General features: G+C 34.1%; 1 protein-coding gene across 2 annotated transcripts in view; it reads left to right on the plus strand.

Annotated features, from left to right (window-relative positions):
* The first annotated feature begins 2,596 nt into the window (after window positions 1-2,596).
* The window catches only part of LOC149808100 (uncharacterized), an 83,535-nt gene continuing 68,614 nt past the window's right edge, over window positions 2,597-17,517 (plus strand). For both annotated transcript variants that reach the window (XM_089973474.1, XM_089973475.1), the window contains exons 1-6: window positions 2,597-2,875; window positions 6,905-7,040; window positions 7,415-7,619; window positions 12,951-13,106; window positions 15,038-15,125; window positions 16,368-16,492. In XM_089973474.1, the coding sequence (XP_089829600.1) occupies window positions 2,615-2,875; window positions 6,905-7,040; window positions 7,415-7,619; window positions 12,951-13,106; window positions 15,038-15,125; window positions 16,368-16,492 (971 nt within the window). In that variant the 5' untranslated portion in view covers window positions 2,597-2,614. The remainder of the gene's footprint in view (window positions 2,876-6,904; window positions 7,041-7,414; window positions 7,620-12,950; window positions 13,107-15,037; window positions 15,126-16,367; window positions 16,493-17,517) is intronic.

Raw genomic sequence — 17,517 nt, forward strand, 5'->3', positions numbered from 1 at the left:
CATGGGTGTTTATCGACGATCGTCACACAAGTTGATTTTGTAAGTAGTTACTAATTTTATCTATTTTATAGTGTGTGTGTGTATGTGTGTGTGAGCATGTCTGCGCGCGTACGTTGTGTGTTTGTGTGTGTGTGTGTGTGTGAGTATGTCTGCGCGCGTACGTTGTGTGTTTGTGTGTGTGTGTGAATATGTCTGCGCGCGTACGTTGTGTGTGTGTGTGTGTGTGTTTGTGTGTGTGTGTGTATTGGTCTCTGTTTGTCCGTATAAAACTCCCTTTATCCCTATCAAATACATTCTACCTACCTACCTACAGTAGCGCGTATTCAGGTCAGCCACTTGCAACACTGTTAACACTTATCCCCTAGTGTTCAGTACAGTGACGTCACTGACGCTGGAAATTTTAAGACTATAAATATGGACTTGGGGATTTCCACAGGTTGTAGCTATACATATATACTAGAGTTCATAAACAGGAACGTCACTCAAGCTGAGGCTATAAAAAGATAGTGGGATTTTCCAAAGGAATAACCCACGAGTTGGAGCTATAAATAGATAGTGGAATTTCATAGGAATTTCAACTGATTATAGCTATAAATAGATACATGGGTGTGTATCCACGATCGTCACACAAGTTGATATTGTAAGTAGTTACTAATTGTATCCATTTTAGTCTAAACCAGTGTAACTTAATTTTCGGGGATATGTTTATTTTCCTTTAAATTCTGGGACAATTTCGTCATTTTAGCGTTACTTTTAGTCACATCCATTTTGTCGTTGAGCATTTCCTTGATTATAGCTATTTATAGCATCATTACAATTATGCAAATTTTTGAACACCCCAGCAAGATTTCAGGTCTTGGTAATGCTTTATATATAAATCTCACGCTTGTACTAGTGTATGTATGTCTCTGTCTCTGTTGTGTTTGACCCTCTACCATCATTGTCCCTAGACAATCCCACCATGTTCAATTCCCCATGACGCTATACAGACCCACCATGTTCAATTTCCATATGTTAAATTCCCCTAGTCCCTAGACAGACCCACACTCTATTCCCATGTTCAATTCCCATTGTCCCTAGAGTGACCCAGCAATTTTTCCCATGTTCAATTTCCCTTGACGCTATACAGTCCCACCCTGTTTAAATTCCCTTGACGCTATACAGTCCCATATTCCCATGTTCAATTCCCCTTGTCGCTCAACAGTCCCACGATTTATTCCCATGTTAATTTCCCCTTGTCGCTCAACAGTCCCAAAATCTATTTCCCATGTTAATTTCCCTTGTCGCTAAACAGTCCCACGATTTTTCTCCATGTTAAATTTACATAGTCGCTAAACAGTCCCGGGGGGGGGGTCTGTAATGCCAATTCCCATTGTCGCTAGGGTATCCCCATTCACTGCTGTCGTGTTAAACAACAAATAATATAAAATGTTCAAGCGTGTGTCTGATTCCGCATTTAACATGGACGCGCCCGTCCTCAGGGATGAATCAGATGACAAGCGATATTGTTCCTACGGTGTAAACACATTCGCACACGGGTACATTAAAATCAGGCATTGAAAACTTTTATTAAACTCGATGAAAAATAAAAATATCACAGTAGTAAGAGAAACGGTCGCGTTCTGGATCACATCAAACAATGTGGCTAAATATGTTAAAATTGCTTAACCTTTTTCAGGTCGAGCATAGCGAGCACTGCAAACAGTAAAATAATGCTTGGTTAGATGGGGTGAGCCAGAACCAACCATTTTACTTACTACCGGAACACATGTCAACAACATCTGCCGTAAAGCAAGCTCTACATTGGGGTGTCTTAAAACGATATCTAAAGAACTGTCCCCCCCCCCCCCGAGAGTAGGAAGACGGCTCTAGCTACGATGTCGTAGCCTCAACTTGATTTGTTGTCCACGAGGTAGGAGTAAGGGTACTAATATTAGTACCAGAAGACGGCATATATATATATATATATATATATATATATATATATATATATATATATATATATATATATATATATAACAGTCCAGTATGGCTCATGCATATGCGACCCCTCCCGCACCAAAGATAAACCATCCATCGAAATGATTCAGTGCCAAAGACACCGCTGATTACTCTAAAACGAAGGCATGCATGTTTCTAAATTAGTTGGCTTTAATATGTTGTGACAATTTTACCTCTTGATTGTATTTGATGATGCCCCGTTTTCCGGCTCAATGTGCAGAAAACAGTCTTATGACATGACATGTCTTGAAAATAACGCTCGACAACGTCTCAACAATCTTTGAAATGCCTGCACATTTTAAACTACAACTTTGTAAAGAAACAATGAAAAAAATAATTTTGTTTTAATTGTATCCACCTATTGGTTGCATTGTTGTTAGTGATGACATGTCATCTGTTAATTGTGTTGCTTGAGACATAATTATGACGTAAAAACAACCACTCACTTCACAATTCTAGATGGAAAACGATGAGATTCCGACTGGCACATTAGTTGGTTCTTTTTCCGGGAACCAGGCTGTATAACAGACTGGTTTCTCAATAATTAATAACTTAGCTGAATTAGAAAAATTAATCAGGTTAGCATTCCGTTCGCAACTGTTTTGTTGACATTATGGCGGACAACGACGAGCTCCCAGAATTGGTGGAAAACACTAAATCATTTAATAGGAAAGGAAGTGCAGACAAATTGTACAATGCAGAAGATGATGGCTTTACCAGACCAGGGGCACAACTATCAGATAAAGTCACATTCGAAAACAGAAAAGGTGGACTTATTTCAGGTTGCCCAGTCATTGTGGACTTTCGTAGATTGCTGCAACTATCTCGGAGTACCTCATTAACCAGTATGAAAGAATGGGGTATTATTCCTGGGGTAAACTTGCATTCTTATTTATTCAGCACCCGTACTCACCGAAATTTTTTGGTGAAACTGTATTTTTTTAAATTAAAAAAGATTATTGCTCATTCTATTCAGCGTAAAAGTCTTGTTCAGACGTGTTTACTTTGAAGAACCAGTTTGCCTATTCACAAAAGTATTTAGCATTGATTGAAACAAGTAACCTCTTAGCTAAAGTTTAGATCAGGATGCCCGTGCATGCAGACTGTCAAGCACAGTGGATTACCTATTTATTCATTTTTCCGTTGAATCCGCTTTTAAAATCAAATCCATGTTTCTGACTTGAATAAGGGCCCCTACAAAGTATGCTTCCGGTCAGCCGACCGTCCCTGTTTATTTTTGCTGATCCTAGCACTTTTGCCCCCATTGGTAAAAAAATATTTAAAATTCCTGAAATTGATTTGTGTATCTAATTGAGCTGATTTTACCAAGTACTTTGATGCGCTTAAAACCTTATATATCCTAATCATTGTGTGTGTATATATATATATATATATATATATATATATATATATATATATATATATATATATATATATAATGTTTATTAAAACAAAACAAGCCCCATTACCATAATTTTAAAACCAGAACTATAAGGAACATACACAATGTTTTTTTTTGTTTGTTTGCCTAAATTAGACTGTTATTGAAAGGTAAATATACTTCTTATTTTAGGGTATATAAATGGGTGATTTGGTCAGTTTATACATTTTTGTTGTTTCATTAGTGTTTTCTTAAACTAGGGGTCAAGCTACCAGGCAGAGTAGGCAAATAAATTGCCTAAAAAATGTAAACCATGCCTTGTTCTATTAGGAAAGTGAAAATGACTTCACCCTATGATTTTTTTGGACATAAAATGAGTGACAGTAGTTCATGACTTTTGAGATATCCCTCACTTTTTTGGCTATTCTGACAGCGTTGTATTGTAGCCCAAGGCGAAATGTATCATATGCAGTGTTGATACCAATTGGACTGACAAAACAAACCTTTGCACATTCAAAGCATGTGTTTTAATAGCAGACTGCCCATTACACCTTTTCTCAAGCATGTTATCACTACCTAATTCCTGCAAGTTAGGCCTACCATTTAATGATGAAAACATACCAACTTCTGTTTTGAAACTTAAACATCAATATTTAAATAGTAATTTGTGTTTAAGAATAGCAGCAGTAAAGAGCACAATCTAATGTAAATTTTAAAAGAATGAAATTTTTAACTGCTGTTTTTGCATTAATTTCTTTATAAAAATCAGTTTTAAGCTGTATTTGAACATGTAATTAACCGATATCACTGTGTCTATGAAATACTGCTCCATTAGATTATCTGTTTTCATAAATATTTGGGCAAATAGGTTAAGGAAAATGTATGATTCACAGAAAGGAAATTCAACATTTTTTGTGATAGTAGATGTAGCCTAAAAATGTATTCCTGTAGGTTAGAAATATATGAAACAGTGCTATGTTATAGAATCTGAAAAGCACTGCAGCTTGTAAAGTCAAGGCTGTTTCTGACATCACTCATTTCTTTGAAAATATGAAAAAAGCATAGACTATTTAACCAATGCATAGCATTGCTACAAGTATGTAAACAAATAATAAAACTATAAATTTGCAATCCTATGAATGGGTTGTTGTAACAAAGCTAGAAAGTGAGCAGTCATATAAAAATAATATCCCTCTTTCTAAAAATAGATGCATTCACATGCATGGCATGGCGCCATACTTTTTCTTGGTGTTAATTCAGTTGGAAAGAAGGGTCCAGTTCATTCATATAATGACTTCTATACTTCATTGTGTTGTCTAAGAATAGTTACAGTAAATGTTTTATTGGAAATAGTTACAGTAAATGTTTTATTGGAAATAATGAAATTAGGACAAACACTATGGTATGAATTCACTCACGCATTTGCTCCCATGTTACAGGGGTCACTTTAAAACAGTTTATATATTGTTTCAACTGCCATTTTATTGTGCATTTCAGAAAGTATAAAAATAATGTTAAAGTTGTTGTTGATTTACCAATTGCAATTAGAAGACTAATCTTGTTGGCCCTGTCCTATTTTTTACAATGTATAGTTTCAGCTGTACCCTTTTAAAGTCATATGGCCAAATTACACTGTATGTATCTCTCCAGCGAAACATACACACTTTCAAGTCTTTGTGTGTGTGTGTGATTTGGATTTGTAATCTAGCTTTAACAATCTGAGTCATATCGCTATGATGCAGTGTGGCAGTTTATAGTGATGTCTAGCACTAGGGCATCATGTCACAGACATGTAGCATCATGTCCCACCCAGTTACATTATCCTGACACCAGGCTGACCATTCATAACTCTGACCTCTTAATGTTCAGTGCCAAGTGAGGCAGCTGCTAGTACCATTTTTCCATTTTTATAAATCTTTGGTGGGACTCGGCCAGGGGTTTGGACCCGTGACAACCTGCATCTGAGTCAGACGCTTAGGCCGCTGGAGCAGTCCACTTTCAAGTATGACTAAAATGGGTATGAATATACATGTAATCATTTTTATACACGTACAGAATATGTTTATAAAATATTTAACAGATTTTTTAGCTTGAAAATAAAGTATTGCTTAAAACCAATATTAAATGTGTATTGAGAAATAGAGGACATAATTGAATGAAAACACATATACTGTACAGATACAAATATATCTTTTATCTACCTATCTACCAACTTACCTACATACCAACCAACTGACTGACTGGCCTGCCTGCTATGAAGACAACCTATCTTAAAAGACTGCTGTCTGCTAGCAAAAGATGTGGTCTATTGAGCCAAGTTTCACTATGCATGTATTTTCTTTATGTTACATGCCAGAAAATTAGATTAAATGCAAAAACATTGTTTGGCATGAGATTATTTTAACTGACAGTAATGAAGTCCATTTTTCTAAAAAAAATTTAAAAAAAATTCTAATAATCACGTGATAAAAATATTTGTTGCAAATATGATTTCCTTTCAGCATGCCAATTCTTCAGCTTGCATTACAAGTAAAAAAAGAAGAATTTTGAAAGGAGGCTTCAAATTATTGTATGGAACATTCATATTGTCAGAACCGACAATTAATGGATACTGAGATTACAGGTCACTTACTTTGGAAGGCCTTTTAATAATAAAATATAGCTTGACAAACATGCTATCTTGATGTGTTATTTGATACTCATCATGTCTGGTTGAATTATCTATTGTAAGGAGAGAAGTTTTGAAAGAACAATGTGCATGATTGCTTTTTTGTGTTATGCACTCTGTACTGTTTGGTTATGAAATACATGGCCAGTGACTGTGTAAAGTGAGTGATTTAACATACATGATTTTTTAGAGAAAATTTCAAGGTGGGTGATGGGAATATCTGCTGAGAACAGGTGATCATGGCAACTGATTTGACTGTATTTGTAATCAGATTTTGGTTAATAGTTTTGTGTCATCAAGATGTCATATGAGTTGCATTTTGAACAAAATCTTCTTGTGTTTGTGAGGTAACATATTTGTAATCTTGCATCTGATTGGCTGAGCTTCTCATCACTCTGAAGGCCAAAATTTGATTGGATTTTGCTTAGTAAGTGGAGGATTCTGTAACAATTGAGATCTACCCATATTAGGTGATTCTTCATCTGATTGGCTGAGCATATTGCTTCCCTAGAGATTCTATTTCTTATAAGCATTTGATCAAACTTGGTTAGTAGGTTTTGTATCTTCAAGATTAGATTGACAGTGAGTGAGAGTACAGATAATAATTATGTCTTTATCTTTGGAAGGAAATTTTCTTAGACCACTGTGAAATAATTAAAAATATACCTGATATCAAGGTCATGAGATGGTTTACATTGTTGTGATCTTATAAGTATATGATCGAAGCCTGCGTAGTGTGATGGTCAACTGGTAAGCTATATAAGCCAGGTGAATGAGATGAGGCTCATTTGGGCCTCTTGTTTTATTGTTGATCTTAATGGAAAAACAGGCATTATGGAAAAATTATACTCCAGGTTTCAGACATGGATCTCCTGCATGCAGTTGTGGGTCTGTATGATGTTTCCCTCTCTGAGATGACCCCTGATGTTCTTTATTCCACTGTCTGTGAACGATGGGCAAGGACAATCATACTTCTTAGAGATGTGAAAGGTAACCATATCTCAATAGAAATATGTTTTGAATATGACTTAATAATTAGGTTCATTTACTGTATTCAGAGTATTAATTTCTATCTTCGGAATTGTGTAGTAAACTTTAAAGTTTGAATTATGAAAATGTTGGAGAAAAAGAGAGACAGAGAGAGAGAGAGGAAGGAGAGGAGAGAGAGAGAGAGTTGTTTATAGAAATAGTATGATTGGTTCACTGTATTGTTTATAGAAATAGGATGATTTATTCATGGAGTTGTTTCTATAAACAGTATAATTGATTTAATGAATTGTTTATAGAAATATGAAGATTTTTATTAAAAAACGAATAAGTGGTAATATTTTAACTAATAAATGTATTGATTTCATTCTATTTAGAGGCTTTACAACACCTTGAGGAAAGACGAAAAAAGGAAGAGAAAGAAAATGACGATGGAAATGATGATGATGAAAATTGTGTAGAAAATAAAGGGAATGAACTGTCAGCAGAGGAAGATGTGTATGAAGTAGAAGAATCAGAGCCCAGCACATTTGCTGAGGTCTACAGTGACACCGAGTCAGAGGAAGAAGAATCTGAGGAGGAGTAAGTACAGTGCGTATGAAAGTCTATTTTGATACTGATGGAATATGGCTGGAGTGCAGTATATTCATTCTACATGATGAATTCAGAAATCATTGTTATATTGCCAGGACATGATAAATTGTTACAAAAGTCCAGGTCAAGCTGACTGAAAAACCTGCCCTCATATACAAATATTTTAAAATAGTATGACAGCAACTGTTAAAAATAAAATAGACAACTTATTTGGTTTTGTTTTTTAAATTGTGTTTTGCACATTAAAAGCATATGCTAATAATTAATGTTATCACAAAGATATATTTGATAGTACAAGTACATGTAGATAGATATTTAGATGAGAAAAAATGTTTTGATTTGACATAATTAGTTAAAAAGATGATATATATACAGACAGATAAGGCTTTTGTAAACAGTTTTTTAAGCAGCTTCATATTTGCTAATATTGCCTGTCATGCAGATTGAAATATATATGTACAGTGTAATTGATTGATAGTATGTAACTGTACATGAATGAAAAATGAATGATGTAGAGTGAGTGATGGTTAGGTAAAAGACTTTGAACTGAAAAGTTACCATAATGTTTGCAAGTCGTTAGAGTGGCAGATAATTAGCAGCCAGTGCCTTTTATTTCCAAACATACCTGTAACAGAAACTGTGTGATTTATGTCATTAACAGTTCTTATGACTCTGTGGCCTTAAACTAAGTTACAGAAAAAGAAAATTTAAAAGGAGCTTACAGTACCGTGAATTAAATCTCAAATAGTCCTGAAATTTCTATCACAAGTTCAAAGGATTGTGTGGTATTCTGAATGAATTACAGTGGTGTTCACAATGAATCCAAGCTTTGAATGTGCTGATATAACAATAGCGGGGAATAGTGTTGATGTGCTAACAGTCTTGATGTATCACAACGATATATTCCAAATTGTTTCTTGATCAATTCACAATAATACCATAATAGTGATTTATTCCAATTGTATTACTGAGCTCTTTGAAATTCCATTAACTAATTTAAATAAATAAATCCTCTCACATAAAAACTACACAACTAAAATTTATTCCACAAAGACTGATGTTATGAATGGAATGAGTAATTCTGAATTGAGCAACATTTATGTAAAAAGCTAAGACACAATAACTGAACCAGGATGAGGGTCATTTTCCCATCAAATTGGTAAGTAACTTACTTCTAGAACATTCTTAATTTTTATTAGAAAAATAGATCTTGAACTCAACAACTGTAAACATGTTTTTCTCCAAGTAATAATGATTTTAAAATATAATCCAAAATCATAGACAAGAATTAGCTATGTATTATGTTGTTTATAAAAAAAACTAAGTAGGCCCAACTACTACCCTCAGTTATGGACAAAGGTCAATTACACAATACATATTAAATATACATAGCATATGATCATGGACAATAGGCAATACAAAATACAAATTAAATATACACAAAACAATTAACACCTAGTCATTCTGAAATCAGTGACATGCATCAAAACAATCTTTCACAAACCGATATTTTACTTTTGAGAGTTGGCAAGCTTGGCACATTTCATTGGCCCAGAAAGTTGGCGTGGCAGTTTCATTGGCCCTTGCATAATGATTAGGGAGGAGGTGACTCATTCCTTTGGTTAGGTCAGGACTTAGAAATCTGCAGATTCCATTTTTTTAAAATACCTGAATTAAAATGTAATTTATACATGTAACAAGTTAGAATATAACACTTTATTCTTTGTTTGACAAAACTTGCTTCAGGTAGTAAGCTTTCAGATTATCTTGTCTAGTCAAGAAAATGTTAGATACACCTTGGTTTTGACTTCAAGAAGAGTGACAGACTTTGACATTTGACAGGGTATCATGAAATAAAGGATTGATAGATTAATGAAATTGCAGGCATTTATATAGAAGAAGTATGTTGTACATATCATGACAATGTAAAGGTGATGTTATATGTAGTATGGCAACCTTGCATATTATATAACTTGCAGAACACAAAACGTCATGAACTGAAATCTCTCTCTCTCTCTCTCTCTCTCTCTCTCTCTCTCTCTCGCTCTCTCTCTCTCTCTCTCTCTCTGTGTCTGTCTCTCTCTCTCTTGAGCTTTGTCCCTGGGCAAGCACCTAGCACATATGAACTTGCCTGATCCATGTTTAACTTGCCCTGAGCTTTGGGAAACTGGATATGTCTAGCCCTGATTGCAGTATTTTTCAAAAGTAGCTTATATGTATGCATGTAAGTATGCATATTGTATCACACCAATAATTGCCATTGTACAAGGTTGGTGTCTTTATCAAGTATATCCAGCAGATATGCAATCAGTAATCTCAAATATGCAATCAGTAATGTCAGATATGCAGTCAGTAATGTCAGATATGCAATCAGTAATATCAAATATGTAATCAGTAATCTCAAATATGCAATCAGTAATGTCAGAAATGCAATCAGTAATCTCATATATGCAATCAGTAATGTCAGATATGCAACCAGTAATCTCAGATATGCAATCAATAATCTCAGATATGCAATCAGTAATCTCAGATATGCAATCAGTAATCTCAGATATGCAATCAGTGATCTCAAATATGCAATCAGTAATGTCAGATATGCAATCAGTAATGTCAGATATGTGATCAGTAACCTCAAATATGTAATCAGTAATCTCAGATATGCAATCAGTAATCTCAGATATGCAATCAGTAAGGTCAGATATGCAACCAGTAATCTCAGATATTTAATCAATAATCTCAGAGTTGTAATCAGTAATCTCAGAGATGCAATCAGTAATCTCAAATATGAAATCAGTAATCTCAGAGATGCAGTCAGTAATCTCATTGATGCAATCAGTAATTTCAGATCAGCAATCTCACAGATGCAGTCAGTAATCTCAGAGATGCAATGCAGACAATAATCTTTGATATACAATCAATAATATCAGATATGCAATCAGTAATGTCAAGTATACAGTCTATAATCTCAGTTAAGGACTATTCTAGTAAATAAAATTTGGACCCAAAGAAGACATTTTCAGCATGGAGTGGTCACATATAGATGCTGTTTAGAATATTTTATCATTTGCATATAAACTCTTATTAATCCAAGTACTATGGCATATATATTGTAAAAATTGCTGTTCCTGGATACCATGTAAGTATAAACTGAACAGCCCTAACATGACTGTCCTGGTTTGTTATTTGGGTCAAAGACCACTATTAATTCCATTTATGTTTATGTTTACAAGAGTTGTGATTTGTACATGCTAGATATTAGGTGTAGTGGAGGGATATGGGAAATCAAAGAGTTACGATCTGAGTTATGATTTGTACATGCTAGATACCAGGTGTAGTGGAATGATATGGGAAATCAAAGAGTTATGGTTTGTACATGCTAGCTATTAGGTGTAGTGGAGTGATATGGGAAATCAAAGAGTTATGATTTGTACATGCTAGATATTAGGTGTAGTGGAGTGATATGGGAAATCAAAGAGTTATGATTTGTACATGCTAGATATTAGGTGTAGTGGAGTGATATGGGAAATCAAAGAGTAATGATTTGTACATGCTAGATATTAGGTGTAGTGGAGTGATATGGGAAATCAAAGAGTTATGATTTGTACATGCTAGATATTAGGTGTAGTGGAGTGATATGGGAAATCAAAGAGTTATAATTTGTACATGCTAGATATTAGGTGTAGTGGAGTGATATGGGAAATCAAAGAGTTACAATTTGTACATGCTAGATATTAGGTGTAGTGGATTGATATGGGAAATCAAAGAGTTACAATTTGTACATGCTAGATATTAGGTGTAGTGGATTGATATGGGAAATCAAAGAGTTACAATTTGTACATGCTAGATATTAGGTGTAGTGGAGTGATATGGGAAATCAAAGAGTTATAATTTGTACATGCTAGATATTAGTTGTAGTGGAGTGATATGGGAAATCAAAGAATTATGGTTTGTACATGTTAGATGTTAGGTGTAGTGGAGTGATTTTGGAAATCAAAGAGTTATGGTTTGTACATGCTAGATATTAGGTGTAGTGGATTGATATGGGAAATCAAAGAGTTATGATTTGTACATGCTAGATATTAGGTGTAGTGGATTGATTTGGGAAATCAAAGAGTTACAATTTGTACATGCTAGATATTAGGTGTAGTGGATTGATTTGGGAAATCAAAGAGTTATGATTTGTACATGCTAAATATTAGGTATAGTGGATTGATATGGGAAATCAAAGAACAAATGCTGTTGCTATTCAAATTTAGTAAATTTTTATTTTCTGTAATGAAGTATTACACAAAAGATTAATCAGCAAATTCTTTATTATCCAAACCATTGATTACATTTTCATTTTAATATTTTTTCCTGCAGTATTTGAGAGCAATTATTTGCTTTTTTTGTCTACCAATTTTGGTAAAATCCATATCAGAATTTTGTGATTTATGCTATAAAATAATGATTCATGTTTGGAGCTGGGTATTTAGGTAAAGCCTCAAATGTAGTAGGTAAATAAAAGATTCAAACTCTGCCTTCCAGTGTCATTGGGGCATTCCTCTGACACTTGTGCCATATTTGCATGTCTTTTGCTGTTGTTGTGGCCATATTTACCTGCTTTTCATGGTCATTAAGGCCATATTTATATGCCTTTTACTGTTATTTTGACCACATTTTACAGGTCATCCACCATAATTTGTTGCCATGTTTACATGCCTGTTACTATTATTGGGGCATATTTACATGCCTTTCACTGGCACGTAGGCCATATTTGCATGTCTTTCACTGTTGTTGTGGCCATAATTACAAGCCTTCCATGGTCATTATGGGTAATATTTACAAATAAAGTAAATTAATAAACAAAATCAGATATTCTGTGAGTACTGTTGATAGACTCACATTACTACCTGAACTGGCCGCTGCCAGATTCTGTTGAGATTTACTTGGTAATTGCGTCAATTTTATTTCTTTATTCTCAGTGACTTAAATGTTTAAAAGAGCCTTTTATCAGTCCTTATTATTGCTATTTTCATTATAGTATACACCTATGTTACAAAAACTTTCCATGTTACAAGAATTGGACAATTTTTTCTATATACTGCCTTAATAACAACCAAGTTACACAGTACCAAGTCTGTTTTTGGCAATTTTTGTATCAGAGAATTTTAAAATCAGGATCCTCTTTTCTGGTTAATCCTGTATCTTTTAGTGCTACTTTTGTGTATTGCTACTGTATTTGGCATAATCTTATTAATACAACATGGCTAAACAGTACCAATTTTGCCACTAATAATTTGTGTGTGCTGTAATTTGAGGTGTTGTATTCTATTTCAGCACCGAAGAGGACTTTTCCAAGGGAATGAACACTTTTATACAGTCAGTATTACACAGGAGGAAGAATAGAAAAACATGTCAGGGGCCATTTAAAGAGGAACATGTTGGCATTGAGAACAGAATTATTGGATGCATCACATATGAAAAGAAATATGTGTAAGCCTCCCAGCCTCAGGTTGCGACCAAAATCAGGGTCATATGGTCCTGAATTACTTTTTTTTCAAATTAAGAATTCATAGATTAAATGATAAATTATGTGCTTGTGTTAATTTATTCCCTTTTGTCCTTAATTCAGTCTTGAAAGAAATTAAATATTTGCTACCATGTGTGTGCCTTCAGTCCCCAAAATATGTAATACTAGAAGCCAACAAAGACTCTACCTTACAACTCAGCAGACTACCACAAATCTTTCATCTTCCGATTACCAAGCATGTTATTTTAAAATGGATGTAAGTTGCCATCTTATAGTTTGTATCGCCTTTAGCGACTTTGGCCATTGCTAGCAACAAACATACATTTGGATGAATGTAAGAAAAGTAGTAGACATGTTTCTTTTATTTTTTCCTGAGGAAAAGTGTGCCCAGAGGTTACATAGAACTCAAAATTTGGGGGACATAGGACAAAAGTTTAGCTACTTTTGGCTAAACTCCAACCCCCATTTAAACAATCCTGGATCCAACCATCCTAGTGTTGGTCAATAAAAAGTCTGGCTTAAAAAGTGGCACATTTACAAAGAGATGTACATATGGCAAACAGACCATATTAGAAAATGTTGGTGCAAAAATGTATGATTATATTATCTCATATTTGGATTGATGCTACACCTAACACTTTATTATTGTACTTGGAGTGTCTTGACATGGTTTATTATTTCACAGAGCTTTCTTGAGTAATTAGTTTGCCAAAGTTTTGTACAAGCTGGGAATCGATTTATAATCAAGCAGGGCTGATTAAAAGGTCCAACAATGTTTGGATTTAAAAGATCTTTTAAATTTCCTGCAAATAAAGACTTCAATATAGGTACCATATATAGTTGCTTGTAGGTTGTGTCCAGCTGCAAACAACATAGACCATGATTTACCATTGCATAATGTGCTGGCATATCAGGATCTGTGTTTATTCTACTGATTATTCATAATAAACTGTATAGACTTGTATTTGTTTGACATTGTGTACCAGTAGATCTGGGTCTGTATAGTTGGCAGTTGGATATGACATACAGTAGTGACCATTATGACATACATACTGTAGTGGTCAGCATGACATACATGCAGTAGGGACCAGCATGATATGTATACAGTAGTGACCAGCATGACATACGTGCAGCAGTGACCAGCATGACATGCATACAGCAGTGACCAACATGATGTACAGTAGTGACTAGCATGACATACATACAGTAGTGACCAGCATGACATGCATACAACATACGATAGTGACCAGCATGACATGCATATAGCAGTGACCAGCATGACATACATACAGTAGTGACCAGCATGACATATATACAGTGGTGACCAGCATGACATACATACAGCAGTGACCAGCATGACATACATACAGTAGTGACCAGCATGATATACATATTGCAGTGGCCAGCATGACATACATACAGTAGTGACCAGTATGACATCAATACATTAGTGACCAGCATGTTATATATACAGTGGTGACCAGCATGACCCAGGATGACATGCAGTGGTGGCCATCATGACATTATATATATATATATATATATATATATATATATATATATATATATATATATATAGTGATGACCAGTATGTCATACATACATTAGTGATCAGCATGACGTCCATACAGTGATGACCAGCATGTCATAGATACAGTGGTGACCAGCTTGAATACTGAAGCTATCTAATACTGAGCTCATTTTAAGTCACTGTAATGTTTGCATCAAGTGTTTACTTTGCCCCAATCATTTCATTTTCCATCATAAAATTCTCCAAAATTCAACATACATCAATAAAAGATATCCATTTTATTGTTGATATTTCTTAGTTGAGCAATTATGTGTTAGGTAAATATTCCATTTAATTTTGTTTTGATTTTTTAAATATTTTTAGGAGAAGTAAAGAGCGGGTAGTACATCTAACATTGGTCAGTGTACGGAGAAGATACAGGAAATATGGAATAGGAAAATTTCTTCTCTCTGTAAGTATTCTTGAAAATGATCCAATGTTCCAAAAATTTACTTCCAGGTTTTAAAATTTTAGGATTTCCATTGTGGTATACTAAGCTTTAATGTGATGAATATTTACTGAAAAATTACTTTTGAAAACAAAATAGAATGATTCCCATCTATATTTCTTTTCCCCCTCTGTTTCACATCTTTTCTATACACTTTCAGTATTTCCGATAATAAGATCAGGGGGCTTTTTATCATACAAAGTTACCATTGGTAAATATTTGACAGCATTTTGCAAAAATAGGTAGGTTTATCTTTAAGGAAGGGTTTATCTTTAAGGAAGGGTTTATTATTGGATACATAGAGTATTATATTTTGTACAACATTTTGTCAGATTAAGTTTACAGTATTTTCATAGCTGTTTCACCGATTGTATTTATGTTTTTAACTTTTTTAATAAAAATTCTTCACAAGCCTTGGTAATAATACTTTGAAATCAGTTTATTGTCACATGCATAATGTGCTATGGGTCCGTTAGGAAGAGTTGCTTTTATTTGGGGACATTGGCAGGAGTTACAAATGTGCAACATGCACAATGGAGAGAATGTTGGCATAATGTTACTTTTATGTACTGCGGCTGAAATTTCTTTAGATATTGTAATTGTGGAAATAGGTCATGATCAAAGCACACAGCTACCAAAATGACAGCTGCCATATGCCTGAATAAGTACAATGTCTTTAACAGTTATTAAAACAGGGAAAATTAATTTTGCCAGACTAGAAAATACCAGCGTCTGAAAATGCAGTGAATGACTTACCAAATATGTCAACTGTAAAGTTATCGGCACCTTTTTTTGCAATTTACCTCAGAAGTCCAGGAAGTGAAAATGGCCGAGAGCTAGCAGTTGTTTGATAGGTGCACATCTGAAGTAAGGCCAAGCTAAAGGGAACTAAATGTTTTTTTTAACAGGACCTAAGATATCAAGATCTTTTTTAAATAGCCAGTATAACCTGTGTTGAAAACTGAGGAAATTCTTTTTCTCTAAAAATCAAACCCTATGCAAAATTTGAAACTGTATAGAACGACTTAGATGAAATTAAGATATTCCTATTCATTGTATATTTACATGCACATTTTCACAGTGTCAAAAATGTTTCATGTTAATATGTTTGAGATGAAAAATTATACAGGTAATCTATTTGTCCCATTTAAATAGAGCTCAACAATTTTATTAAAAGAATAATGTTCCTCTCTTCTGTTTCCTCAGCAAATAGTTGACCCAGCAGTAGTTGGGCATTATGATGCAGTTGTGGTTCATGCAGACAATGCTGCTGTGGACTTTTTCCGAAAATTTGGGTTCTCAGATGATGTGGTCCTAAATAGCAGATGGAGGTAAGACTAAAACAAATAAACTTTGCAGTATCATCCAGTATTTATCTTCCTCATGTCTTATTGCCCCTTCCCCACGTTGGTTACTTTTTATACACCAGCTGAGCTTTACCTATAAGGTTCCATGCTTTAGCTCTGGGTTGAAACAATTCCCCTGAGTGGTTATCTCCCCTTGGTATAGAGCATGAGATAAAACATGTCTTCCAGTTTATGTTGACTGAATTGTTGTGCTATTGATCTGTCAGGCTGGGTTAAAAGCAGTTTTGTTTTACTGTTATTTAAAATTATTTTTATGTTTAGTTCACATGGGAACAAACTTTTACTGCCATTTTTTAAATTTAATATTCTTTATGTAATGTAAATTGGATAAATAAATTTTATCAAATCCAGGTTATTGAAAAGTGAGAAACAGCAGTTCACTTTTCTGCCAGTGGTGACAGTGTCAACAGATTGTTATTTTTTCATTTGCTTCTATTTCCTTAATCTCTTGATTTTCATACTTGGATTGAATTATTTAAGAGTTCAAGCTGTGTGAGTTGATGACTGACAGTTTATACCATGACAGACTCAGAAAAAAACATTAGACTCTTATAATTGCAATTCTTTGTAATTTTATTTAGTTTTTTATTGTTATTTTGTTTTTTTAAGATACTTCCTATCAGTTTTAGAGCTTTACTTTAGCATATGAATTCTTATTGAGGACATCTGCTATGTAGCTATTTATATAACAGGGGATTTTCCATCTGCAATGTAATAGCTATGTCAATATATAAAAAAAAGAATTCTACCAATGGTAGATGATCTAAGGCTTTGAACATTCCACAGCATGCTCTTAATCTTTTATCTAAATTGGCATATGTGATCAGAGTAGCAGTTCAATATTCAAAGCAAAGGCTGTGTTGTTTTGTTTGACACACGAATGACTCTTGAATTTGATGCTCTAATAAGTTCATTGTGACTTGACCAAATCATTATTGTCCAGACATGTGAGTAACCAATTTTCATTTCTTTAAATCTAACAGTTCATT

This window comes from Sinohyriopsis cumingii, chromosome 1, assembly GCF_028554795.1.
Source record: "Sinohyriopsis cumingii isolate HCF-2022 chromosome 1, ASM2855479v2, whole genome shotgun sequence".
In the NCBI taxonomy this organism is placed as follows: Eukaryota; Metazoa; Mollusca; class Bivalvia; order Unionida; family Unionidae; genus Sinohyriopsis; species Sinohyriopsis cumingii.